Source organism: Cucumis melo, chromosome 6, assembly GCF_025177605.1.
Source record: "Cucumis melo cultivar AY chromosome 6, USDA_Cmelo_AY_1.0, whole genome shotgun sequence".
NCBI lineage: Eukaryota > Viridiplantae > Streptophyta > Magnoliopsida > Cucurbitales > Cucurbitaceae > Cucumis > Cucumis melo.
The window spans coordinates 9,054,273-9,079,598 of NC_066862.1; the positions used below are offsets into that span (position 1 = coordinate 9,054,273).

The window sequence follows — 25,326 nt, forward strand, 5'->3', positions numbered from 1 at the left end:
TACGACAACCTTTTTATTTAATGTAATCACTTTTGGAAATCAAAACACCATATTCTCACGTTTCTTTAAATGTTTTTTTGGAAAAACTATTTTTATAAAAGAAACAAAAGTCAACATTTTGAAATTCATAGTCCTTATTAATTAACAATTGTAGACTTTACCCTTTGAAATTCTTTGCTTTCTTACACTGCTTAAATGGAAGCGCTTTTTGTTTGAGACTCTCTATTGTTAATCATCAAAACTTTGTCCCCCTACCTAATCAATTTAACTTTTAAGCATTTTAATCATGCTTCAATTCAATGACATGACACTACTCAAAAATATAATTAAGAAAATAGTTTAATCAAATTATATTTAAGTTTGACTACATAACTATGTGGTTCGCTTTGATGTTCATTTAGATTCGTTGCTAGAACTCACCTTCATAGGTGTATTCATACTAGTGCGGTGTTGTTGAGTCGAGTACACTTAAGTGTCTAAGTTAGTAAATAGAGTATTTAGTTCAGTCAAGCACGAAAAAAAATTTACTTAGTTTAAGATTGTTTGTGTGAGAATTTATAAGATTCTTCCTTTAACGCCTACTTGAGTATATATCCAATGTCAATATTGTCGAAGTAGGTGTAGTCCTTGAGGTTGTAGAATGTCAGAATAATTTTTTTTTTTTTTTTTGTAAAACTCCATTAGTTGGATTGCTCAACTCAAAACTCTAGAAATTGAGTTTCCCTTTTGGAATACGCCTTGGAGCAATCCTAAACAAACAAACACATCATTTAGTTAAGTAAGTATATATTTATTTCTAGTAATGATCACTTTCGAAATGTAACGTTTCAAATAGGGCACGGGCTTTGTATGAAATGGGTACATGGGCCACCAATGTGGGCTTTTCAAAATCTCGATTATTTGGGGCTTGAAGAAAATAATGGAAGCGAATGAATATCGACGTGTCGACTTTTCGGAGACGATTAGTCGATAAAAAAATAAATTAATAATAAAAGCCTTCTATTATTTCTCTAGTTCTAAACCCTCTCTTAATAACCCTATCGTCACCCCTAAAGGGCCAAAACCCCTAATTCCTCACCGTGTCTCTATCTTCCGGTGAAGCTTATCAATGGCATTATCGAAGCCGGCCTTCTTCACGCACCTCAAAACCCTAACCGGTTCCCACCATTTACTACAGCGCCAAGCTCCAGCACCACTTCCCATCGTCACCTTCCGATTTCTCTCTTTTGCTTCGGCCGAGGAAGCTGATGCTGAACGACGCCGTCGTAAGCGCCGCCTCCGCATCGAACCTCCGCTCTCTTCTTCCTCTGCCGCTCGTCCACAATCGCAGCCTTCTAGATCTCAAACCCCACAAAACCCTAATACCCCGAAAGTTCCTGAGCACATCTCTGCTCTCTCTGGCAATCGTCTTAACCTCCACAATCGCATTCTCACTCTCATTCGGGAAAATGATCTTGAAGAAGCCGCGCTTTTCACTCGTCATTCAATTTATTCCAATTGTCGTCCCACCATCTTCACTGTCAATGCGGTTCTCAATGCACAGCTTCGTCAATCGAAATATGCCGATTTGCTTTCACTTCATCGTTTTATTACACAGGCTGGTGTCGTCCCTAATATAATCACTCACAATTTGATTTTTCAGACGTATTTGGATTGCCGTAAGCCTGATACTGCAATGGAACATTACAAGCAGTTGATCAATGATGCGCCTTTCAACCCCTCGCCGACGACTTATAGGATCTTGATTAAAGGGTTGGTAGATAATAAAAAGTTGGAGAGGGCAATGGAGCTTAAAGAGGAAATGATTGTGAAAGGTTTCGCTCCTGACCCTCTTATTTATCATTATCTGATGGCCGGATGTGTGAGAAGTTCAGATCCTGATGGAGTTTTTAAGCTTTTTGAAGAGTTGAAAGAAAAGTTGGGAGGGACTGTGGAAGATGGAGTTGTTTATGGGAACTTGATGAAAGGGTATTTTATGAAAGAAATGGAAGAGGAAGCAATGAAGTGTTATGAGGAGACTGTGGGTGATAATCCAGTGGTGAAGATGAGTGCCATTGCATACAATTCAGTGCTTGATGCATTATGCAAGCATGGGAAGTTTAGTGAGGCTTTGACATTGTTTGATAGGATGACAAAGGAGCATCGTCCACCCAGGCATCTGGCAGTGAACTTGGGAACCTTTAATGTAATGGTTGATGGGTACTGCATCAAAGGGAGGTTCAAAGAGGCCATTGGAGTATTTGAGGAGATGGGTGATTATAGGTGTAGCCCAGATACATTATCATTCAATAATTTGATCGAACAATTATGTAATAATGGAATGTTGGCTGAAGCTGAGATGCTTTACGGAACAATGGGTGAGAAGGGAGTAAACCCGGATGAGTTTACTTACGGTTTGTTGATGCATTCTTGCTTTCAAAAAAACAGGGCAGATGATGCAGCTGCATATTTTAGAAAAATGGTAGATTCTGGACTCAGACCCAATATAGCAGTTTATAACATATTAGTGGGTGAGTTGGTTAAATTAGGGAAGGTCGACGAAGCGAAGTCTTTCTTCGATTTGATGGTGAAGAAGCTCAAAATGGACGCCTCGAACTATCAATTTATAATGAAAGCGTTGAGTGAATCAGGAAAAATGGACGAAGTACTAAATGTGGTTGATACCCTTCTCGATGATGATGGGATTGAATTTTCGGAAGAACTGCAGGAGTTCGTGAGAGGTGAGCTGAGGAAGGAAGACAGGGAAGAAGATCTAGCTAAACTTGTGGAAGAGAAAGAAAGACTGAAAGCTGAAGCTAAGGCAAAGGAGGCTGAAGCAGCAGAGGCACAGAAGAGAAGTGCTAAAGCTGCTGTTTCTTCTTTACTGTCATCCAAGTTGTTTGCGAACAAGGAAGGTGAGAAAGAATCTGTAGTGAACGAAATGCAATCTGGTCAACAAGAAGACGACGGTGGTAAAACTGAACTTGCGGAATCAAATCCTTGAAGAAGTTGCATAGTGGAGGGGAAAGTACTGAAGAGCGAGAATTGAACTGTTTAGATAGGAAGAACAGGTGAAATTTACATCAGATTTTCTATTATTTGTTGCTTCTATCTACATGGGAATGTGATCTGTTTTCCTCCGTTTCTGTCAACTTAAATGTGATCCGATTTCTGGTTCTCTTAACCAATTAGGCAAAGAGAAATCTGTACGACAAAAAGAAAATTGATAAAGATTTTTTGACCTTGCACTTTTGCTTATAATGTTAATGTAGTCGGTAATTGTTTCCACTTCTATCGTTTTTAGTAGATTCAAATCACAGTCCTAGATTAACCCCTTGTACTTTACTCCTGAAGTTCCAAGCAAGGATGCACGAAAATCTACTTATAAGTTAGTGAACGTTACAACTTTGGCACCATTATAGATTGGAAGATCAAGAATTCTCAAGTATATACAATTAAAAAATATCACCCGTTACAATATATGAGAATAGGTACAAAGCAAAATACTGTCAAAAACACAAAGAAAGGCGGGCATTAAGTAAACACTTCAATTTTAGCTACAAAGGTTTGGTATGCAAACACCAGCTTCCGGGTTTTGTTCCTTCCATATCCTTCCCGTAACCCTCAGCTTCAGTTCCTTTCTGTCCCCACCAGAGAAGAAAAGAGCCATATTTCTTTGGATAATTAATCCGTCATGGCTGTCCCTAACTTTTCGATGACTATCTCTAATACTTCGTGGTGTACCCTCCCATATCAGTTTTCGCCCATATCCACCAACCTCGAGACTGTAGCTGTACGTTCGGGCGTCATTCTCATCGCCCATGAAACGGAGGAAAGCCATGTACACTGGAGCCATGCCAAGCTGAAAAGCCTCAAAGTGAAGGCAGAAATATTGACCAAAACAATGAAAAACCTGCAAAATGTGAGAAGCGGAAGCCACAAGAGACATGATTAATCTAAAATATGGGATAAGACCAACGGAATATCCTCATGCTCCAAGGCCTCATTTTGATCAAACACATAAATACCCATATTTCAGTTGCTGGTAGTTTTGGCATCCCGTGACCAAACTAGCCGCTTCATTTATAGAGATTTGAGAAGAACACTTGAACCAGAAATGCAAAAGTCCATCACTTTGATAAAAGGAATCTTGAAAAAATATCCATAAAAACATGTACCCTTAAACCTTAGATATCCAAATCATACTGCTATCTTATTGCATCAGATCAAGTTACCTCTAAGGGAACAAACAAAATCAAGGCCAAAGTTTCATAAAATAAAAGAAAAAGATAGGTGAACAAGCTTATAATCAACTTGTCACAGTTCCTTCTACGCATCATCAACAAAATTTATTTAGCTGTATGTATGGTGTCGTAGAGTGTGGTTAAAGAGAAACCACGGGAGGTTTAGAAGGTTGGGGAGAACCAAGGAAGATCGGTAGACTCTTAGTGACTTCAGTTAAGTTTTCGGTTTTATTCAGCTTGATTAGAGCCTTTCTTTTTAGTTTGGCTTGTTTTGTTCAGGTTAGCGACACTTCATCAAGGAAGAAGACAAGAAAAGGAAAAAAAAAAAGATGGGAATATGAAAAAACGGAAAGACAAACACAAATTTCCAGCGTGCTTATATTAGTGGACTTTCATCATCCTTAGAGGTGTTTGGGAGTGGTCCTGAAAGGACTAAAATCATTTTTGTCATTTCAAAAATTATTTTAAAAACATGCTTTCAATCCTTCAAAACCAATTCAATGAAAATTGTATTAAAAAAAAATGATTTGCGTGATAAAATACATGTTTTATAGTGATTTTAAACATAATAAGAATAATTTGAATGATTTTGAAATCACTCTCAAACATGTCTTCTTTAAAAGAAAAAAAAAAAAAAGAAAAAAAAGAAACATTCCCAAACATGTCTTTAGTCTGTTTTCAACTGGTTGGAGTCCTCTAATCTCCTGAGTTTCATAATTGGGTTTGAAACCCTTGTCCTCCTCTTACCTTAATAGATACCGAGTGAAATAACTGATACATACATACATATTTACCTAAGCATACATACACAAGCGTGCATATAATGTATCATAAGTATCAATTCAAGAAGCAAGTGCTATGAAAAAGGAGAGAACGAGAATCATTTGAGAGTTAAGGTAAAAAATATCAAACTTACAGTAAGCATCCAAGTGGCATTCTCCACTTCCCTTGGATTGGACTTAACATAGCGATGGTTAAATGTGCAGCCAGTGTGCATGTCCACCTTATGATCGTCCCTCAGATGTGCAACAAGCAAAGGAATGTCCCCAATAGCAGAGCATTCTGACCCAGCATATGGACAACTATAGGGTCTGTAGTTGCACAAACCCTCATGCTTAAGTTTACTGTAGTATGGAAATATCTCAGTGCAACCCAATGAATAATACTTGCAAGGCAATTCAAGTGACTCTGCCACCTTCTCCAGTGCCAAGCACCTAATATCTCCAAGCTCTTGTCTACAAGTTGGGCACCGGTTATGAACTCTCGTTTTACATGTGGAACATAAGGTATGTCCATTGTGGCACTGCAACATTTTAGTTGGTCATAAGGTTAACCGACATTTACATACTAACATTGAAAATGTCTATCCAACAAGACTTGTACACACCCTAACTATTCTAACCCTACAGCAATGGGTCGTCGTAGGAACTGACAGGATATTAAATTGTAGGTAGGTAGGTGGGGTCAAAACCACTCCCTTCTAAATCCTCTGTTACACTTACGGCAAACAATATTATGTTCTAAGAGGATTATTGGAATACAGCATGCAATATGCATATTCTCAACTGTATATAAAGGTAAGCTCAAATCATACATGAAGTAGAAGAAAATCTACGAGGATGGAAAATGATATCCCAAAGGAAGAAAGGTGAAAGGTAAAATTTCATCAGTCTTCCAAAGTAACGTTTATAAGTAAACCAAATGAAATTTCCTTAGCAAATTGGTAGAAACTACAAGCATCTTATGCTAGAATTTAAAATATAAGCTTTTAGGAACGGGACGAGTAACCTACTCTCTTTATACAATTTAAAGCTAGAAAACCTTCATAAGAGAGAGAGAGAGAGATTGATGGTTTATGACTGATGCAACAACATAAAACAGTTTTATTAAAACTACCAAAAACCAAGATATTTTCTAGCTTACGAGAAGAAAATACAGTTCTGAAACCAGTATACCACAATGCCAAATTTTCTAAGACCAAAGTTCAATGAACTTCACCACATACATACATCAAACACTATAGAAGGAGCCTATGCCTTTGCTTTCAAATTGTAGGGGCCTATGTCTTTGGTTTCCAGTTGTCTCTAATTTGTAACACTCAAGTTTAGATGTGTTAACTCTAGTTAAATATTTTATTTTGTATTCTCAAGTTTAAGGGTGTGAGTAGTACAAAAACTTTGAGAAAATGTAAATGTCATCAGGATTGGGAGAGAGAGCATTGTTTTGTGTGATTGTAATAATTTTTCGCTGGTGTGGAGTTTCTCTACTTAGTTTCATTGCTTTCTTTTAGTTTCTCTATTATTTTTCCACTAATTAAATATGCACTCCAATCTTGCCTTACATCTCCGGTTTGATGCAGTACTCCATATGTGATATAAAACATATGAAGAAAAGAAAAACAAGACATCTTCTGAGCAGTTTCAAGCAAACCACTAGTTCAACCCCAGCCCAACAATTGATCAATAAACCATAATCCAAATCCCCATCAGAGAAAAATTAATGAGAACCCCTTTTTCATACCCAAATAAAAAGTCCAATTATGGGGTTTGCAGGGCCAATTCAAACAATCTCCATTATGTAAGTAATTAGAAGTAAGAAGACAAACCTGATGGATGGGAGGGTACATAGAATTAGTACACACAGGGCATTCCAGCAATTCATGAACGTTAGTTGCCGGCGCAGTTGCAGTGGGACCACCGTTCACAGCGGTATTATTGTTTCCATAACGAGGCTTAGATGCGGACAACTCGGGATGATGATGAGATTGGGAATAAGGATGAAGGGTGTGGTGCAGATGAATCTCATCCTCATCGAGACCATCAGAAGACGATACACACTCAATACTATCCAAATCCATTTACAGAAAAAGAAACCCTATAGAACTGAAAACAAGAACCCACTTATCCAAATCTAGAATCGATCGAGACCTCAGAAAAATTTCTGGGTTTGGCAGAGTAGGAAAGAAGCAAAGAATGAAAAGGGAAAAAAAGGATGATTGATTTGATGGATACCCAGAAGGGAATAAGCCCTTTTAACCCGAAAAAAGAGGTTCTTTACTTGGTTCCTCTAACCCCTTTGTGTTGTTCCTCTCTTGTTCTGAGGTCTTTGAAGTGTGTGTGAGAAAGAGAGAAAGAGAGTAAGAGAGAGAGCGTGAGCTAATAATGGCACCGTTGATTCGGTTCTTTGATGAGTAAAAATTGATATGCCAAGGCCAAGATATTGGTTTGGACAACTATAGACATATGTAATCATTATAATTTTAATGTTCTTTTTCTTTTAAAAGATGTTCTTTTTTACTTTCTTTTTTTTCTTTTCTTCTCTTTATTTAAATGGAATACTTTTCAAATGGGATATATATGATTAAGATACCTTCTTATGATATTTGAATAATTTATAGTTTCTTTCATCATGGTTGATATTTTTTCTTTTCCCTCCATAAACCTTGCGAATGATCTTTGTTCTTCTCGGTTTTTTTTCTATTGTTTTCTTGTTGACTATCATCTAAATCAGGTTTATTAATTCGTAATAAAAATTGGTGTTTTTCGAATGAAATTTCGTGATGGATTGTTTGTAATGAATCTCAATCTCAAACGTAATTGGATTTTTTTTAATCGTGTTTACTTATAATTACAAATCTATCATATTTTACTTGATCCATAATTCTCAATGAGAATGTTTGTAATAATAATGATAAAGGTTATAGGCTTCAAGTAATTTCTAAGCACAATCAAATTGAGCATCATGTATGTTTTGATTATAAATTTGAAAGTGAACTCCACAGTTTCATTACAATTATAGAACATAAGCTAACAAAAACAAACGTAATCATTCGACATCCACTAAGATTATAATCAAGATTATTAATTGATTATGTTTTACTTGTGATAAACGTGACATTAATGATGAATGATCGAAGTGGTGCATAAATGGATACAAAAGATTGTCTTTGTATCTACGAGAGTGTTGAGATCAATTTACTAATATTACGAAACGACTTATTTAATCCTACTACAATTAGGTAGCAAAAAAACTCGTAAGATAATGTCTTAAATAGATGATCAATATAAATTGAACCCATCTTCCCCTACCCCTTTATCAAACCCAATAACCTTCATTTACCATTAGGTTAGTTGTTAATTATCAAGATCAGGAGGCTGGGAAAGAATATGCACAAGGCAATCGTGTTGATATTCCACTTCTCTATAAAGTTACAAAGCAAACATCCATTACAACTTCAAAAAACATACTTCTTTGGAAGATTAATAATTATCAATATGACTACTATTTAACAAATCATCCATTACAATATACCAGGAAAGGTAAAGAGAGAATAGGTACAAAGCACAGTAGCTCCAAAACACACAGAACCGTAGGCCCTTGAGAAAGAGAATACTTGTCTTTCTTTAGCTACACAGGTTTGGTATGCATACTCCAGCATCTGGGTTTTGTTCCTTCCATATCCTTCCTGTAACTCTAAGTTTCAATTCCTTCCTGTCCCCACCAGAGAAGAAAAGAGCCATATTTCGTTGAATGATTAGTCCATCATGGCTGTCCCTCACTTTTCGATGACTATCTCTAATACTTCGTGGGGTGCCCTCCCATATTAGTTTCCGCCCGTATCCACCGACCTCAAGACTGTAACTGTATGTCCGTGCATCATTCTCATCGCCCATGAAACGAAGGAAAGCCATATACACCGGGGCCATGCCAAGCTGAAAGGCTTCAAAGTGAAGGCAGAAATATTGACCAAAACAATGGAACACCTGCAAAATGTGACAGAGCAAACAAGAAACAGAATCAAACTAATATTTGGAGTAAACCCAAGGAATGTCTAGAACCTCTCAGTGTGAAGTCATTTGATTATACACAAAACGAGCCATTTACAGGTAGCAGTTCAGCATCCAGTGACCAATCTTTCAATGAAATGGAAATGGACAGATCTTTCAATGGAACGGAAAATGCGATAAACTTTACAAAAAAATAATAAAATTAAAATCCAAGCTGTCAGAAAGCACACTAGAACAGGAAATTGAAAACATTAAATAAAAAGGATTATCTTGATCCCTTGATATTTCAACCAAACTTTTATTTCATTGCATCACATCCATTTAGCACTGGAAAAAGGTAAATAGTAAATCAGTTAAGGTCTGTGTTATATCAAATAAAAGAAAATGATTGATTACCAAACTTGTCACTAACTTGCAGCTATACCCATTTCACACGATGAGAAAAACTTCTGAAGCATCTTCAATAGTTTATAAATCATAAACTTGTAGCAGGCCATCTAATATCAATGATGTTGTTCATCATACATATGTGTTGATCTGTAGGAATCTTTCTAATCTACCTAGTGGCTTAATTGGGTGTGTAATCCTAGCCTCCGTAGATACAAAGGCACATATGACATATGCTCACATGAATTTGTAATTATATCACATGTAAGATGTGTAATTGTGTCTGATAAAACAAGATCTACCTAAGAAAAAAAAATCATATAAGAATTAAGGTCAAATACATAAGACTTACAGTAAGCATCCAAGTGGCATTCTCCACTTCCCTTGGATTGGATTTCACATAGCGATGGTTAAATGTGCAGCCAGTGTGCATGTCCACCTTATGGTCATCCCTGAGATGGGCAACAAGGAAAGGAATGTCCCCAACAGCAGAGCATTCCGACCCAGCATAAGGGCAACTATAGGGTCTGTAGTTGCACAATGCCTCATGCTTAAGCTTACTGTAGTATGGGAATATCTCAGTGCACCCCAATGAATAATACTTGCAAGGCAATTCAAGTGATTCTGCCACCTTCTCCAATGCTAAGCACCTAATATCTCCAAGCTCTTGTCTACAAGTAGGGCAACGATTATGAACCCGTGTTTTACATGTAGAACATAAGGTATGTCCATTGTGGCACTGCACCATTTTAGTCGGTCATACAGTTAACCCTCATATACATTCTTTGGATATATATCAACAACCAAATATACATCTTATGAAAAGTATTAAATGTTTTAAGACAATATATTGGAATAAAACAATCATCTTCTTAAATCTTAACCGTAGTCATCATCCTTAGGGTACCAACTCAAATGCTGCCAATGATACAGGAAGAAAGATAAAGATAAATGCAATGACAGGAAATGGTATTCTATTCTGAGAAAGTAATGGAAAATAAAATTTCATCAGCCAGATAGCATCATGTTTATAACAAAACCCAAGAGATCCCCTTGGAGAGTAGTTTAAAAGAACCAGCATCTTATGCTAGAAAAAATGCTTTCAAGCAGAAATAGGACAAGTACTAATCTCTTAATTATACAGTCTAAAGTTAGAAAACCTTAAGAAGTAAAAGAGATATGATGGCTAATGCTCAATGGTTACAATATGATACAACACATCTAACCAAAGATTTGCCATATCTCAATATAATCTAGTTCTAGACTTTACATCTCACAATTTTAGTACTCAATAACAAGTTCCCATTTGACACATCCATCCAAAACAATTCATATCCCCAAACTTCCAGCCGACATCGAATGATCGACGATCAGCCCAAAATAAAAACAAAAACCCAGCAGGGAAGATAAATCAAAGGAAATTATGTAATAAAAAAAGAGCCATCCCCCACCCCTCCACCCTAGTAAATTGAAAATCAAATCAGCCCTCTACATTCTGAAAGTAACTAGGGCAACAAAGACAAACCTGATGGATGGGGGGGTACATAGAATTGGTACAAACAGGGCACTCAAGCAATTCATGAACGCTAGTAGCAGGTGCAGTCGCAGTGGGGACTGCTATACCGCTATTATTGCTTCCATTACGAGGCTTGGTCGCTGACAACTCTGGATGATGGTGAGAAAGAGAATAAGGATGAAGAGTATGATGCAGATGGATCTCATCTTCATCAAGACCATCTGAAGATGAAACACACTCAATACTATCCAAATCCATTCACAAAAAACACAAAATCTGTAGAAATTAAGACAAACCCACTAAGCCAAAACAAAGAACCGATCAAGATTTTAGAACCCTCTTGTTAATTCCCACAAGGGATTCGTAAAGAAGGCAGAAAAGAGGAAAAGGGGTAGATCAATGGAAGGGAAAGAACCCTTTTTTACCCGAAAGATGAGGTTCTTTTCTTCGTCGTCTCTACCCCCTTGTGCTGTTCCTCTCTTTGCCAGGTCTCTGAAGTGAGAGGAGAGAGAGAGAGAGAGAGAGAGAAGGGAGAAAGAGAGTAATGGCACCGTTGATGTGGCGATGGGGAAGAGTAAAAACAGGGGATCATACGGCTAGAAGATTGGTTAAGAAGAAAACTTTGGGATATGTGATCATCACAGTTTCATTACTAACAAAAGCCCACCACGTGTTTTTATCTCCTTTTTCTTCTTCAATTAATACTTCACCTTATTATTTTATATCTTTCGATTTCAAATTCTCTTCATTTATCTATATTTTTAATTATCTCAAAATAAATTAAAATATTTATAAAATATAATAAAAAGTTTCGATTTTTAGCTATAGATATCCATAAAATCTAAAATTTAGTTATATGTTGTAAATATTTTTACTTTTTTATAATTTATAATAATTTCTCTTTACTCATCTATTTTACCGTTTTTTTAAGAGTGGTTTGAAATTACAACTTTCTATTTTAATGATTTTTTTTCTTCTACAGTAATTGTTATCATGATTCATAATATCTATTTAAGATCTATGATTATGATAGTTTGGATGTATCATTATCATTCTTTTCTACTTTTTGATTTGGGAGAAATTAGTATTAAGAGTGTTATCCACAAATCAAAGAGAGGTTCAATTTGTAAAACTAAGATGACCATTTCATTAGGAGATAGTTTGTTTTGAGAGAATTGAAGGATTAGAGATTTTTGGACATTATAGAATATGTTTGAAGGGTATTTTGAAAGGTTTTGTAATTAAAATACACATTTTCAGCATTGCTTTTTTCTTTTTTTCTTTTTTTTGTTATATAGTAGTTGTTTATCTTTTTATAAAGAGATCAAAAAGAAATTCGACTACATGTAATAGATATAATACATATTTTATGGCTTATTGATTTTATAATATGTAGCGTTTTATAGTAAATGGAAATATAGTTCTTTATTCTAATAAAAAAAATAAATTAAAAAATACCGCCTGTAATAGAGTTATTTATTAGAAAAATATTACTTTTTAGTTAAAAATTAAATAAAATATATGTTTGTGTCAGATTAAAATTAGTGATTTAACAACAAAAGAGATTTTTCTCCATAAATTTAATATCTATTTATTTTTAAAATGTTAGAATATTTTGCTACCAAGTTTAATTAAAACATTATTAGTATATTAGTTAGATTTAAATTACGTTCACATAAACTATATGATATCAACAATTAAAGTATAATATATCATATGGCCTAAAAAAGCATTAACATAATATACATTAAAAAATGGTATTATATTATAAAAATATATATAATGAATCGAGATAAATTTTAAAGTAAATACTTAAGTATATTATGTAAAAATTAATAAAAATATATTTTTATTTTGATTCTTATAAATTAAAATGGACGTAGTAAGAACTAGTTTGTACTAAACGAGGATTTCATACATAATATCTTAGTAATATGAAGTAATTATATGTTAACGTGAACTTAGCTTTAGACTAATGCAATTGATATCATGAGTATATTTTAACTTGACATATTTTAAAAATGTTCTCAAAACATTCTCCATTAATCAAATATATTTGATTTTTCCAAGAATAAATGACAACCAATGAAGTACATTAATGAGTGTATGACCTATTGAAGAACCTCAAAAAGTGTACTAAAAATCATACTTTTCCAGAAAAACAGAAACCTACACCCTAATGGGAGTTTGAATTTCTAATCTCCCAAGAAAATTCTATCTACAAGCCAAATATTCCCTAATTAAGGGTTGCAAACATGTTTACTTAAGAAAGGACAATTATATATATAGTTTATAGTGATTTGTAGGCTTTTGCCATCCCTAGACGGAGTGAACATCCAATCTGAATTGAAAATGTTTAATATCAATTGAACAAAGCACATTCTTAGAAATAGCAAATTTGAAGAAACACCTCACAAAAATTCATCTTATAAGGTAAGAATTGTTGTATATATTACCTTTATTCATTGTTTACCGATAATAAGTGTGAAGTTCATGAAATAAAACATATATCATACAACATGTACGAAAGTAAACCTAACTAAACACTGATTAGCATAAAAACTTGAGCTTTGGGTTTTTATGTGAATAGAGAAGTTGGGGTTTGGAAGAGTCATAAAATGATATGGCTGAAAGTGCTTGTGAAGCTACAAAATGATATTGGAAGTCATAACTATGTAAATTCTAGCTTTCCCCACCTATTCTTCCACTATGTAAGGTGCAAAAATACCTTCCCCACCCTACATTATGGAATATTAACGTTTTCCCTTCTTTTCTGTGGGGGAGTAAAAATTCATGGAGCATAAAAAAATCCAGAAGAATTAAAACAACTGTTGGAGATAATTCATAAACAAAATACATTGTTGCCTATAAGCCTAATAAAAGATGTGGGCTTTCAATGTATTGGAGGACTTTGAAAACGAAAGAACACTTTTTTTTTAAGAGAAACAGTTAATCTTTATAACAATAATTTTCCACTTGAATTATTAATAAATATAGACTAGTAATATGTACAACATTACAGGTATAACACATAAACTTCCACAAATTCTTGGTTACATGCCGCTGGCAACAACAGAAGGAAGATCTGTTTCGCCTTCAGGTTCTGGCTCTCTTTCTGAATCCTGACTTGTTGCCTGCAAAGTGAATTTCATATTGTTACTATCTTAAGAAGAAGGATATATAAACTTAATGGGGTCGATAAAAATTCTATAGCTGGATTAAAACCTTTCTATCTTCTACCTTTTGTCCTGAAAGATAGCGATCCAATGCACCCTTTCCGTAAAGAATTTTGGCGCCAAAACCGGGGCTGTCTGACCCAACTGATTCTTCGTCAACAACGACAGCATCAATTATATCTTTACCTGTTCTAATATCAGGAATCTGCAATAGCGGTATGATAGGTTAAAGCATCAGACACTGCTGCTTGTCAAGTTACTTAATGCACTGGAAAAACAGAACCAAGTTGATTTAAAGTAGATGCAGCTTATTTTGGGTGTCTAATGGCTTCCAAAGTAAGAAAAAGAAAACTGTTGTTTCAATACTCCTCTTGAATGCACAACTGTCATTTCTGCACGTGTCATAATCTTTTCAAAGCTGTCTCATCTTTACTAATTTGATTTTAGTTTAAATACTATTTTGGTCCTTGTACTTCTACTTTTTGTTCATTTTGGTCCATGTACTTTCAAAACGTTTATTTTAGTCCCTATACTTTTAAAATATTCATTTTAGTCCTTTCACTTTTCTTTTTAAATCATTTTCAATGGATCAAAATGGTCACTTTTAAAGTTCAAAGACCAAAATGAATATTTTGAAAGTATTGGGATCAAAATGAACATTTTAAAAGTTAGGAACCAAAATGAACTAAAGTAAAAGTACACAGACTAAAATAGTATATAAACCTGTAATTTTCTACTTGGACTTTTTTTTGGGTTAATTTTAATCTTGTGGAGACCTATGGAAAAGGCCCAAATTCCAAAAACATCTTTTATTCCTAGAAAGGGGCATTTTTCTCTAGGGTAGAAGTTGGTTTTGAGAAGATGAGAAATTTCTAGTAGAAGTCGTGACTCATAACAAGGTGGGAATTGTGTGGGCCAGGCATGGGAAATTTGGGGCTTCCTCATCGGCCTTATTACCAAAATGGTTGCAGCGTTTCTATTTGGAGGCGAATTGCTTTCTAAAATCTTATTGTGACTTGTGAGAAAAGGGTTCTCACCTTTTTGGGAGGGTCTTGAATTTTGTGGGGGAAAAAGGCGTTGCTACCTTTACTTTTTTCTTCTTTTTCTTTTTTAATTCGAAACAACTTTCACCAAGAATGAATGAAATAATACAAGATCATACAAACAAAAAAGAAAGGAAACCCTCCTAAAGGAAAGGGCTCCCGTTGGAATTACTGCCTTTACTTAGAAGCAAGCTCATCTTCTTTCCCTTTCTTTATATTTGATAAATCTTCAGTTGGGACTCAAGTACTTAAGTATTGGTTGGGCTGGGCGATAGTCCCGTTCCCCATATTATTTGATTCCTCGTTTCCTCCTGCTCTTTAAAATATGAAATTTCTTTATTTCTTAGTTCTCTTTTCTTTGTTTGGTCCAGTTTCATTGTCGTCGTTGGATTATGGGAATCCATTCATAGACCACAACTGATGTAATAATAATTTGGTCAATCTTGGGTAATGCCTGATTAATTACATTTTAGATTCCTAATTAGTTTTTAGTTCCCTTTTAGTTATCCTTTTAGCATCCTATCTTCCCTTTTAGTTATCCTTTTAGAATCCTATCTTACATTTAATTTTCTATAAATATAGGACTAATACTTAGGCTACATCAACGACTCTTCCAAAGGGTTTCCTTCAAGGTTTTTCCTTCTATTCTGTATGACTTTAAACCTTTCTGGACATTTTTTTATTCTTGGTATGGGAAGATTAGAATCCCATGAATGTAAAACTTTCCTTATTAGCTAGCCTTCCCAAGAGAATTAACAATAATGATCCAGTCCATTGGCATTCTACTTTGTAGAATGTTCATGAGGAATTCAATCATATATTCAGGAAACTGCAGTACATAATTTCAATTTATTGCATTTTTAAGATCTTTCTGGGGTGTGTTAGTTGGTAACTGAGAGTTTCCTGATGATGGATGACAATGGATATTTAATGCCACCTTGACCACCAAATCAATTTCCATCTTTTAATTTGAAACGAGTTTAAAGTTAAAGTGATATTTTTCTAGAACAAATTCAAAAGCTTAAAAAGCAATTTTCCAAAGTTTTAAAAAAGGTTAATAATATTACTATCATATTAAAATCAAAATTATTAAAATTTAAATGACAAAAACTTATAGGCCAAGTACAATATATAAAGTTTAAAGTTTAAACAAAAATTTTGAAAGCCTCAATAGTATAAATAAATCTGAATTTAATTAATTAAAATAGCATTTAAACATTCTTAGTCCGATTTTCATTTTTTATCTTTACGCTCAAGGTGATCTCATGCTCACCAAGAAGCCATAAATTGCCTTTAACCCAATACTCTCATGACATATCATGAATAAAATTCCTTCAACTTATGTAACAATGATCTTTTTTTTATCATTAATTATTGTTTTTCATACAAAAGAAAATATTGTTATTTGAGTTATTTTCTTTTTAGCATTTATGTTTGTTGACCCTTCCTATGTCCAGTTCCCTGTACACCAATTAGCGGCTCACGATAGTGAAAAACCCAGTTTGAAGTGAAATTTATTAAATGAACATACTGGTTAACCATTTGATGAAATCAATTGAAAAAAAATATGCATTTCATGTACGGTATATATGTATGCAAAAACAGAGTAGTGAAAAACCCAGATTATAATAGTTTTCATCCCAAACACAGATTATAATAAAACAGACTATAATAATCTGCACCCTAAAGACGACTATAATAGTCTGCACCCCAAATGCAGACTATTATAATTCCCAGACTATTATAAGTCACTCTTTGGTCCAAAAGCCTCCTAAAATTTTAAATGTTATTTTAGGAGGCTTTAGGGAAAGCTTAGTCTTTGCCAAGTTCAATGCCTCAAAAAGGAAATGTTCTAAGATTTTGTCATTTTTGTTTTGGCATCATTCATATTATGCTATCCTTTCTTCGGCAGTTGTATTCTTTTAAGTTCATATGGAAAAATAAGGAACGACATACCTCATACATAGAATCCATCAATAGATTCTCCAATATTGATCGCAAACCCCGTGCTCCAGTGTTCTTTGACATTGCCTTTCTTGCTATTAATCTCAGGGCATTTTCTGTGAAGTGAAGCTTGACCTGGTGACACGTTATCCCGGGATATCAGTGTTTAAGTCGAGCAGAAATGGTAACTCCTCCAACGAAACAGGAGGAAGCATGGTACACATTGATTCTATAGGTATAAAAGCTCCAATTTTCCCTTGGAATCCAAGAAGAAATCAAGCATAAAAATAACTTTTTTTTAATAAAAAGAAAAAACTTACATCATTCATTTGGAACATCTTCCTATACTGCTTTCCTAATGCATTTTTTGGCTCTGTCAAGACCTGCAAATGCCAGTATTGAAGTTATGTTGAGTTGGACAGATAAAATTCATAGTAATTAACATCAATAAACCTTGAGAGCATAGAGAGATAATCAACTTATATATGAAAAAACATTATTTTACTAACCAAATATCAGAGAACAGATCTTTTCCAAATGTAGACGCATCTTATAAATTCCACATATCTTGCGAGTATAAGATTAAGAGAATGTGGATTGAAACTACAATAAATTTGTGCAGCTAAAAGAATGTAAACTGAAACTACAATCAACTTGTGCAGGTAGCCTTTGTCATGCAATCAGTGAATCTTGAATTTTACTCTTTAAAAACAAATTCACATGACCCGACACTGGAAATATATTGTGAGTGGGCATCTTGTAAAACAAATGGTTACAAGAATAACAAAATACAAATATACCTGAACAAGTTGGTTTTCTGTTAGGGCTGACAAACTGACAAGGATTGGGAATCGGCCAACAAACTCGGGTATCAACCCATATGCAATGAGATCACTACTTTCAACCTGCCAAAATATAAATCCTCGATTAAAAAGAAAAAGAGAGTAGAGAATGATAAAAACAAGCCACAAACATGGGTTGTTAGTGTTACTTATAAGTTATAAACTGAAAGTGGCATGCACTTACGGTCTCCAACAGAGAAGAGGTAACCATGGCGTCTGTAACACCGCCAGCCCTCATGTTTGCACGAACCGGGGCCCCAAACCCTAAAGAAGAATCTTGCCGCCTGAAATAAGGAAAGACTTCTCTCCAGTTAAAAAGTTGTGTATATAACTAGAGCTGTAAGGGGTAAATGTAGTAGCTATTACATGGAGATAACCTTTCTGAGATTGTTTTTTCCAAGTCAATGAAGGCACCCCCGCAAATGAAAAGAATATCTTTAGTGTCAATCTGCAGTGCACCATTTCACAAAGATTATGTAAGACACCAGGACCTCTGGCATTTTACTAGTCAAGAACTACATAAAATAAGTACTGCGATCATGTAACTAAACATGCAAGTCATTTATTTTCCTGTATCATTATATTAAAGAGAAATGGTTATTTCCTGAGGAAGAGAAACACATCTAGAAGCCTAGCGTTCTGTTTCTTCCTTGCTATGGAAGCAAATTTCTTAAAGGGTACGGCATTACCTGGATATTTTCACCCCTGGGATGCTTCCGTGCACCCTTCTCAGGCACATTGACAATCTAGTTCAGAAAAAAAAAAAATATATGTATCACATATGAGCTCACCATGAACAACTAGAGAACCAAAAATACAAACAACAAAGATCTCTAATCAAAGTTGAGAATTCCTGATTTTCAGTCTCACCATCTCATAAGTCATTGTGAATGCAGCACATTATCATAGAACTTCACCTACAATGAAATGCAAAACTTACCGTTCCTTCTAGCATTTTCAATAATGCCTGCTGCACGCCCTCTCCTGACACATCTCTGCTAATGTTAAGGCTCTCTGCCTGGCTCATGAAAATGAAGTGAAGTTATCAGGTAAAGAAAATCCACACCAGTCCTTCCACAAAGGGGGGAAGGGAGAGATGAATAAAAGAACCGAGGAGAACCTTCTTGGTAATTTTATCAACTTCATCAATGTAAACAATGCCCTGCTGTGCAGCTGCCACATTATAATCAGCAACCTGGTATTTAAATACAATTGGGAAAAAAACAAGAGAGAAGAATGCTGATGAGCAAAAAAGTTACAGTTTCTGAATTAAGTATTGAGAAACATTGAGAAAGAGGTATTTGGGGATATTCAGGTATAAAAAGGGTCGTAAGGATTGACAAAATTGACAATTTTAAGTTGGATGGTCCGCTTGACAATGGCTTTATTGAGGAGAAGTTTAGCTTAAAAAGGAGCCTTGAAGAAGTGATTAGAAAGACTGATGTGAGCTGGCTTCAAAAGTGTAACATGAAGTGGGCCAAGGGAGGGGATTGTAATACAGGTTTCTTCCATAGGATGGTTAACAGAAGAAGAAACAAGAATCATAGGGGAGGAAATTGAGGAGGAAATTTTAAAGTTTTTCTCTACTCTCTATAGCCTTGAGGTGTCGAAGAAGCTGTTTGTGGAGGGTATTGATTGGAGCACTATTTCGCCTAGGAGGACGAGGAGTTAGTGGTCCTTTTTGCGATTGAGGAGATCGAGAAGATTGTTTTTAGTTGCGATGGAAACAAAGCTCCTGGAGCTGACAAGTTTTCTATGGCCTTCTTTCAGGAGAATTGGGATCTAATCAAAGGCGACTTGAGGGAGTCTTTAAGGAATTTTTGAAGGAGGGATGATCTTGAACAGATTGGTAGTCAAAACCTTTGTTTGTTTGATTCCTAAAAAGGGGAATGCAAATAAGGTGAAAGAATTTCGGTCTATTAGTCTCATTACCGGTGTTTATAAGATTTTGGCTAAAGTTCTTGCTAATCGACTATTTCTGAAACTCAGGGGCTTTTTTGTCTGGAAGACAGATATTGGACCTAGCTTTGATTGCAAATGAAGCTATTGAGGAATATAGATTGAAGAAGCTGGAGGGTGTTATGTTAAAGCTTGACTTTGAGAAAGTGTAGGATCACGTGGACTGGGACTTTTTGGATAGAGTGATGATGAAGAAAGGTTTTGGTTACAAATGGAGAATGTGGATGTGGGGATGGGTTAAAAATGTTAAGTATTTTATTCTCATCAATGGAGCCCCAAAAGCGGCGATTCAAGCTTCTAGGGGTCTTAGACAGGATGATCCTTTGTCTCCATTTTTGTTCTTATTGGTTGTGGATGTTCAAAGCCGGTTGATAAGTAAAGGTGTTGAAGGCAATATTATTGAGCCTTTAAAGATTGGTAGAGATGAAGTGGCCTTATCGCACCTTTAATTTGCTGATGATACTTTGCTCTTTCGTTCCGAAAAAGAGGTGTTTTTCCACACTCAATTTTACGGTCGGATTCTTTTAAGAGATGTCGGATCTGAAAATCAATAGAAACAAGTGCACTATCTATGGTATTAATTCTAACCAAGTTAAATTGTAAAGGTGGGCGAAAGCGTTTGATTGTGAGGTTGGCTCTTTCCCTTCTTGTTACCTTGGTCTTCCGTTGGGGGTAATTCTATAGCTGTCTCTTTTTGGAATCCAATATGTGAGAAAATTCGGAAGAGATTGGCGACGTGAAAGAAAGGGTTCTTTTCTAAAGCTGGCAGACTTACTCTGATCAAGTTGGTCTTGAGTGGCATCCCAATGTATTATCTTCCGTTGTTTAGGGCCCCTAGCAGGGTGTGTAAGAGGATTGAAAAATACATGAGAGACTTTTTGTTGGAGGGGGTGGACGAGGGTCATGACTCCCATTTAGTTGGTTGGTAGGCGGTGGGGAACTCTGTGCTTGGGGGGATTAATGATTGGTAATCTTAGAACCCGTAACAGAGCTCTATTGGCAAAGTGGCTTTGGTGCGTCCATCTTGAGCCTGATTCTCTTTGGCACAGGATCATTGTGAGGAAGCATGGTTCCAATACTTTTGAGTGGATTACAAGAGGGGTTAAAGGCACTTTTTGAAATCCTTGGAAGGATCTTTCGTTCGAGCTCCCTACTTTTTCTCGGTTTGTTTCTTGTTTTGTGGGAGATGGTAAGGACATCTTTTTCTGGGAGGATAGATGGGTGGGGGAGGCCTCCCTTTGTTCTGCTTTTCCACATCCGTATCATCTTTCCTCGTCCAAAAACTGTACTATCTCGGATTTTCTAGTGAGTTCTTAGAATTCTGTGTCTTTCTCTTTTGAGTTCCGTCGTAACTTGACCAATAGGAAAACGATAGATGTGGCCTCTCTTCTTTCCTTACTTGAGGGCTTCACTGTTAGAGAGGAGAGGAGGGCTACCCGTGTTTGGATTCCTAATCATAGTCGAGATTTTCTAGTAATTTTCTTTTTGGTCTATTGTTGGATCTCGCTCCCCCAAAGGAGTCGATCTTCGATGTGGTTTGGAGGATTAAGATTCCTAAGAAAGATCTTTATCTCGCAAGTCTTGCTTGGTCAGGTTAATACTGTTGATAGGCTTTTCAGGAGTAGGACTTTGCTTGTCGAGCCATTTTGTTGTTTGATGTGTCAGACGGCGGAGGAAGATCTTCATCACCTATTTTGGATTGCCAGATTGCGATAGCTGTTTGATGCTCTTTCCTTCAAGATTTTGGTGTCAGCTATGCCGGCTGGAGGAGTGTTAGAGCGACGATCGAGGAGTTCCTTCTCCATCCACCTTTTAGTAATAACGGAGGCTTTTGGTATGCTGGTGTGTGCGTTGTTATTTGGGATATTTGGGGCGAAAGGGTGTTTAGGGGTAGAGAGAGAGGGCATAGTGAGAGTCTTTAGTTAGATATCATGTGTCTCTTTGGGTTTTGGTTTTGAAGAACTTTTGTAACTATTCTATAGGCAAGATTTTGCTTTCCCTTTCTTTTAATGGGGTGGTTTCGTGGGCTGGTTTTTCTTTTTTGGTGCCTTGTGTTCTTTCATTCTTTCTCAATGAAAGTCTTTTTTTCATTAAAAAAAAATGTATTGAGAAACATAAATAAACCGAATGAAAAAGAATCTGCTCCACAATAAATGGTACAAGCAGAAGAAAGAAAGGAATGAAAGGGAAATTTATTAATTGATATATTGGATATGGAGTGAAAAGTCCAGCTGTACTCAGGTACATACCATCAGAAGTTTGTATAATATAGACTCCACATCCTCTCCAACATATCCTGCCTATACAGACCAACAATAAGTATCAAACTAAAATATTATAATTTCAACCAGAAAATAAAAAGGAGTATCCATGACAGCAAAGATTACTTGTCCCAGAAAAACACACAACTTCGACTAATATGCACATACCCCCCCCCCCCCCCCCCCCCACACACACACACAACAAACAAAAACACTGGAGCAAGTATTCATTAATTTACCTGTGTTAAGGTAGTTGCATCCGCAATAACAAATGGAACATTAACAAACCGTGCCAAGGTTTTGGCGAGTAGTGTTTTCCCTGTCCTTGAAACAACATTAAAGTAGAATAAGAAAAAATCATACAAAGGTTCACAATAATTGGCGGCAATATTAGACAGCAAAAAGATCTATTCGAACTGCGTTTTATCAAGTGGAAATTAGTTAGGTTTCAGAAAAGTATCATACTTTTTTCAGGCTGATAGCAATAATGAGACAAACTCTTGGAATAGGACTCCCCACGGGGTTTCTATGGGGTGGAAGAATGCCATTACAATAAGAAAGCCGAACTCCTACTGGAGTTCTCTCCAGCATGCCAACTTATTACATGTCTACTAATCCAAATCCCTCTAAAGCATACAGACTCGGGAAAAAAACATGAGGCTACCTTCACGCTAGAGTAGGCATCGATTCTGGGAGTAATATTTAGTTGGAGGGCAGAAAAGCCACTATCCAGTTAATAAGGAGAGAGGCCTTGGCATTGGAAATCTTAAGAAAAATATTGCTCATAATGAATTTGGATAGATCTTTGCTAGAAATTATGAGTAATGAAAAATTAAATTTCAAAAGCCGTGGTTATCATTGAGCTTCACCAAAATCAAACACTCTACAAACATGAATTGAAATGCACAATGGAAACACAGTAATTACCTGAGCCTGTTGGCCCCATCAGAAGGATGTTACTTTTCTCAAGTTCCACTTTATCATCATCAGCGGCATCAGCTTTGTTATTAAATGCATCTCCTGTTGGCCTAGCTCGCACAAGCAAAACAAAACATATAAAGGTTCTTGATATCTTCATGTCATTAAAAGAAAAACTCAAATATTTGATACATATTGAAAAGATAGATGCAAAACAGACGCTCAAAAAGAGAGCAAAACTTCTTGAAGAATTATGATGGAACTGGACTTCTGACTTAACGTTTAGCTCATGGTTTTCAGTTCCCAATACAACCATCCAATAAAGTGTATCCTTTCTTGGATTAATAACAAGCCAGATGCCTAAAACTAGGCTATGCAGGATTTAGACGACAAAAATGCCATGATTCAAGTACAGGCATTAGGAAGTGTGTCTGTGTTTGGGGAGTTACCTTAAGAGTCTGATGATTATGTTAGCCACCTAATTATCAGTTTATCACAACCAAACTTCGCAAGAGAGAACAAGTAATGAAGAAAACTAGGACCAAAGATACATTATTGTGACTTCTAATTCCCAAGTAAAACCATTGACCTCATCTAAAGCCACCCCTACCAACAATGCCATACTTAAGTCAAATATCCGTCGTCATAGACAGGAAGTATCTAACATTCAAATTCACAACCTTTGTAGCGATTCATGATAGATGCGCTTGTAATGATTGTAAACACCCACAGAGAGCACCTGCAGAAGAGGGAACAAAAATAACACACTTTCTTCAGACAACAAAACGAATGTAGCTAAATGAATCGACAATGTCCAGCCACAAACAAGTTACTACCTTCTTAGCTCTGTCCTGACCAATCACAAACTTATCAAGCCCCTTAGCGATTTCCTTTGGAGTAGGGAAATTAGGTCCCAGACTAGAGCCACCCCAACACCCATCATTGGAGTTCGAGCCAAACCCACCACCAGAACCGGGATTGGAACTACCACCGTCACCTCCACGACCATTCAAGCTTGAGTTACTCCCACGAATCACAATCCCATCACCAGACCACACCTCCGGCGGGTCTCCATAAGTACTCATAAAACAACCCTTCTTGCTCAACCTGTGATTCAAGCTCTTAGTAGAATTTTGGTAAATCCTCCGATGATCGAGAGGTTGAGTCCCGCTGTCAAAGAAGTCGCCTCTGAGTGAGACGGGCTTGAAAGAGACCAAGTGGTAAGGTGAGTTGAGAAAGCAGTCGTTGGATTTTTTGGGACTGAAAGCAGCGTGAATAGAATTGGAAATACAGTGTCTACAACGAGAAAGGGTTAAGGTAGCAACTTCCTTGGAAGACCTGGACCTGAGAGCAGCGGCCGCGGCCATGGGGAAAAATGATTAAGGGGGAAATGGAAGGGAAGGGAAGAGGAAAGAGCTAAATGATTTGGGTCATGGAGAAATGAAATTGAAATCAAAGAGAAAGAACTGGGATTGACATGGAAGGGGGAAGAAGAAGAAGAAGAAGAAGAAGAAGAAGAAGAAGAAGAGGAGGAGGATTGAAGAAGAAACAGAGTAGTAGACGGCAAAACCGCAGAGAAAATCACGGAGCAAGGTGAAGTTGTGAGTTGCGAGCGAGAGAGGCTTCAAGAATATCTACTTTGGAGTATTCTAACGAAAACGACGTCATTTTACTTGGATGCACAACAAAGTCCAAATAAAAAAACAAATATCTTTTTTTATGTATATTAAACAAATGGCATGTAAAATTAATTAAAATATTCACAAACTATAGCAAAATTCAAATTCATCGATAATAAACTATTTAGGAAGATAGTGTAAAAATATATAGTATGAGGTGTTGGTTGAGAAGATAGTGTAATATTGACCAAAGAAAAGGTATAATATGACTTCATTTATCGTTCTAATATGTTTTCGATTTGAAAATTCTTACATGCTAGACATTTTTGTAGTGTCTTGAATATGCAAGGTAAAATTCCTCGACATTGTTTCATTTCAGAACTTTTTATTGAAAATGTGTTATAGATATTATGATATTTTTATAGATTGTGTTGATGTACTAACTCTTCTCATGGGGCCCATTCTCTTGAATTGTATGTGTTTTTTTTCTCCTATTTTGTTTGGTTTTTGTTTTTGCTTGTTTCATTCTTTTAAGTGTTGGTTTATGGTTTGACTAGTAGTTGTGAGGCTTCTATCTCTCTTTAGCAATTTAATGTTTTTACAAAAGAAAAAATATTTATATATCTTTTAACAAACAAAATAAAACATGAG

General features: G+C 35.9%; 4 protein-coding genes across 6 annotated transcripts; 1 reads left to right on the plus strand and 3 right to left on the minus strand.

The window, feature by feature from the left end:
• The first annotated feature begins 1,014 nt into the window (after positions 1-1,014).
• On the plus strand, positions 1,015-3,240 carry LOC103504137 (pentatricopeptide repeat-containing protein At3g49240, mitochondrial). The gene has a single exon (XM_008468603.3). The coding sequence runs from the start codon at positions 1,109-1,111 to the stop codon at positions 2,981-2,983; it is 1,875 nt and encodes a 624-aa protein (XP_008466825.1). The 5' UTR covers positions 1,015-1,108; the 3' UTR covers positions 2,984-3,240.
• Positions 3,241-3,402: 162 nt separating this feature from the next.
• LOC103504135 (E3 ubiquitin-protein ligase SINAT5) lies at positions 3,403-7,439 on the minus strand. The gene is made up of 3 exons (XM_008468600.3): positions 6,829-7,439; positions 5,140-5,526; positions 3,403-3,892 (listed from the first exon to the last, which is right to left on the minus strand). Exons 1-3 carry the CDS (start codon positions 7,078-7,080, stop codon positions 3,533-3,535), a joined length of 999 nt encoding a protein of 332 aa, XP_008466822.1. The 5' UTR covers positions 7,081-7,439; the 3' UTR covers positions 3,403-3,532.
• A 939-nt stretch (positions 7,440-8,378) lies between these two features.
• Positions 8,379-11,568, minus strand: LOC107990291 (E3 ubiquitin-protein ligase SINAT5). 2 transcript variants are annotated; one of them, XM_051086875.1, is made up of 4 exons: positions 11,339-11,498; positions 10,923-11,134; positions 9,750-10,136; positions 8,379-8,986 (listed from the first exon to the last, which is right to left on the minus strand). In XM_051086875.1, exons 2-4 carry the CDS (start codon positions 10,941-10,943, stop codon positions 8,627-8,629), a joined length of 768 nt encoding a protein of 255 aa, XP_050942832.1. In that variant the 5' UTR covers positions 10,944-11,134; positions 11,339-11,498; the 3' UTR covers positions 8,379-8,626. The 2 variants fall into 2 exon arrangements, with proteins under 2 accessions (XP_050942832.1, XP_008466823.1); XM_008468601.3 differs by having other exon boundaries at positions 10,923-11,568.
• A 2,255-nt stretch (positions 11,569-13,823) lies between these two features.
• On the minus strand, positions 13,824-24,680 carry LOC103504138 (CLP protease regulatory subunit CLPX1, mitochondrial). Of its 2 annotated transcripts, none has more exons than XM_008468605.3 (15): positions 23,893-24,680; positions 23,737-23,795; positions 23,066-23,166; positions 22,378-22,457; positions 22,127-22,177; positions 19,039-19,113; positions 18,859-18,936; positions 18,608-18,664; positions 18,296-18,366; positions 18,103-18,202; positions 17,877-17,981; positions 17,397-17,459; positions 17,089-17,211; positions 14,154-14,294; positions 13,824-14,047 (listed from the first exon to the last, which is right to left on the minus strand). In XM_008468605.3, exons 1-15 carry the CDS (start codon positions 24,421-24,423, stop codon positions 13,967-13,969), a joined length of 1,716 nt encoding a protein of 571 aa, XP_008466827.1. In that variant the 5' UTR covers positions 24,424-24,680; the 3' UTR covers positions 13,824-13,966. The 2 variants fall into 2 exon arrangements, with proteins under 2 accessions (XP_008466827.1, XP_008466826.1); XM_008468604.3 differs by having other exon boundaries at positions 14,139-14,294.
• Positions 24,681-25,326: the final 646 nt, after the last annotated feature.

What these genes read in the sequence shown, in the direction of transcription:
- LOC107990291 (XM_008468601.3), bottom strand. Translation starts at nt 11,171, where the DNA reads ATGGATTTGGATAGTATTGAGTGTGTTTCATCTTCAGATGGTCTTGAT. An exon ending in TGTACCCCCCCATCCATCAG is followed by an intron (nt 10,137 to 10,922) that starts GTTTGTCTTTGT and finishes AAAATGGTGCAG; the next exon opens with TGCCACAATGGACATACCTT. An exon ending in ATGCCACTTGGATGCTTACT is followed by an intron (nt 8,987 to 9,749) that starts GTAAGTCTTATG and finishes CACATTTTGCAG; the next exon opens with GTGTTCCATTGTTTTGGTCA.
- LOC103504138 (XM_008468604.3), bottom strand. Translation starts at nt 24,423, where the DNA reads ATGGCCGCGGCCGCTGCTCTCAGGTCCAGGTCTTCCAAGGAAGTTGCT. An exon ending in TATCATGAATCGCTACAAAG is followed by an intron (nt 23,167 to 23,736) that starts GTTGTGAATTTG and finishes TGTGCGAGCTAG; the next exon opens with GCCAACAGGAGATGCATTTA. An exon ending in CAGAAAACCAACTTGTTCAG is followed by an intron (nt 17,460 to 17,876) that starts GTATATTTGTAT and finishes TGGCATTTGCAG; the next exon opens with GTCTTGACAGAGCCAAAAAA.
- LOC103504137 (XM_008468603.3), top strand. Translation starts at nt 1,109, where the DNA reads ATGGCATTATCGAAGCCGGCCTTCTTCACGCACCTCAAAACCCTAACC.
- LOC103504135 (XM_008468600.3), bottom strand. Translation starts at nt 7,080, where the DNA reads ATGGATTTGGATAGTATTGAGTGTGTATCGTCTTCTGATGGTCTCGAT. An exon ending in TGTACCCTCCCATCCATCAG is followed by an intron (nt 5,527 to 6,828) that starts GTTTGTCTTCTT and finishes AAAATGTTGCAG; the next exon opens with TGCCACAATGGACATACCTT. An exon ending in ATGCCACTTGGATGCTTACT is followed by an intron (nt 3,893 to 5,139) that starts GTAAGTTTGATA and finishes CACATTTTGCAG; the next exon opens with GTTTTTCATTGTTTTGGTCA.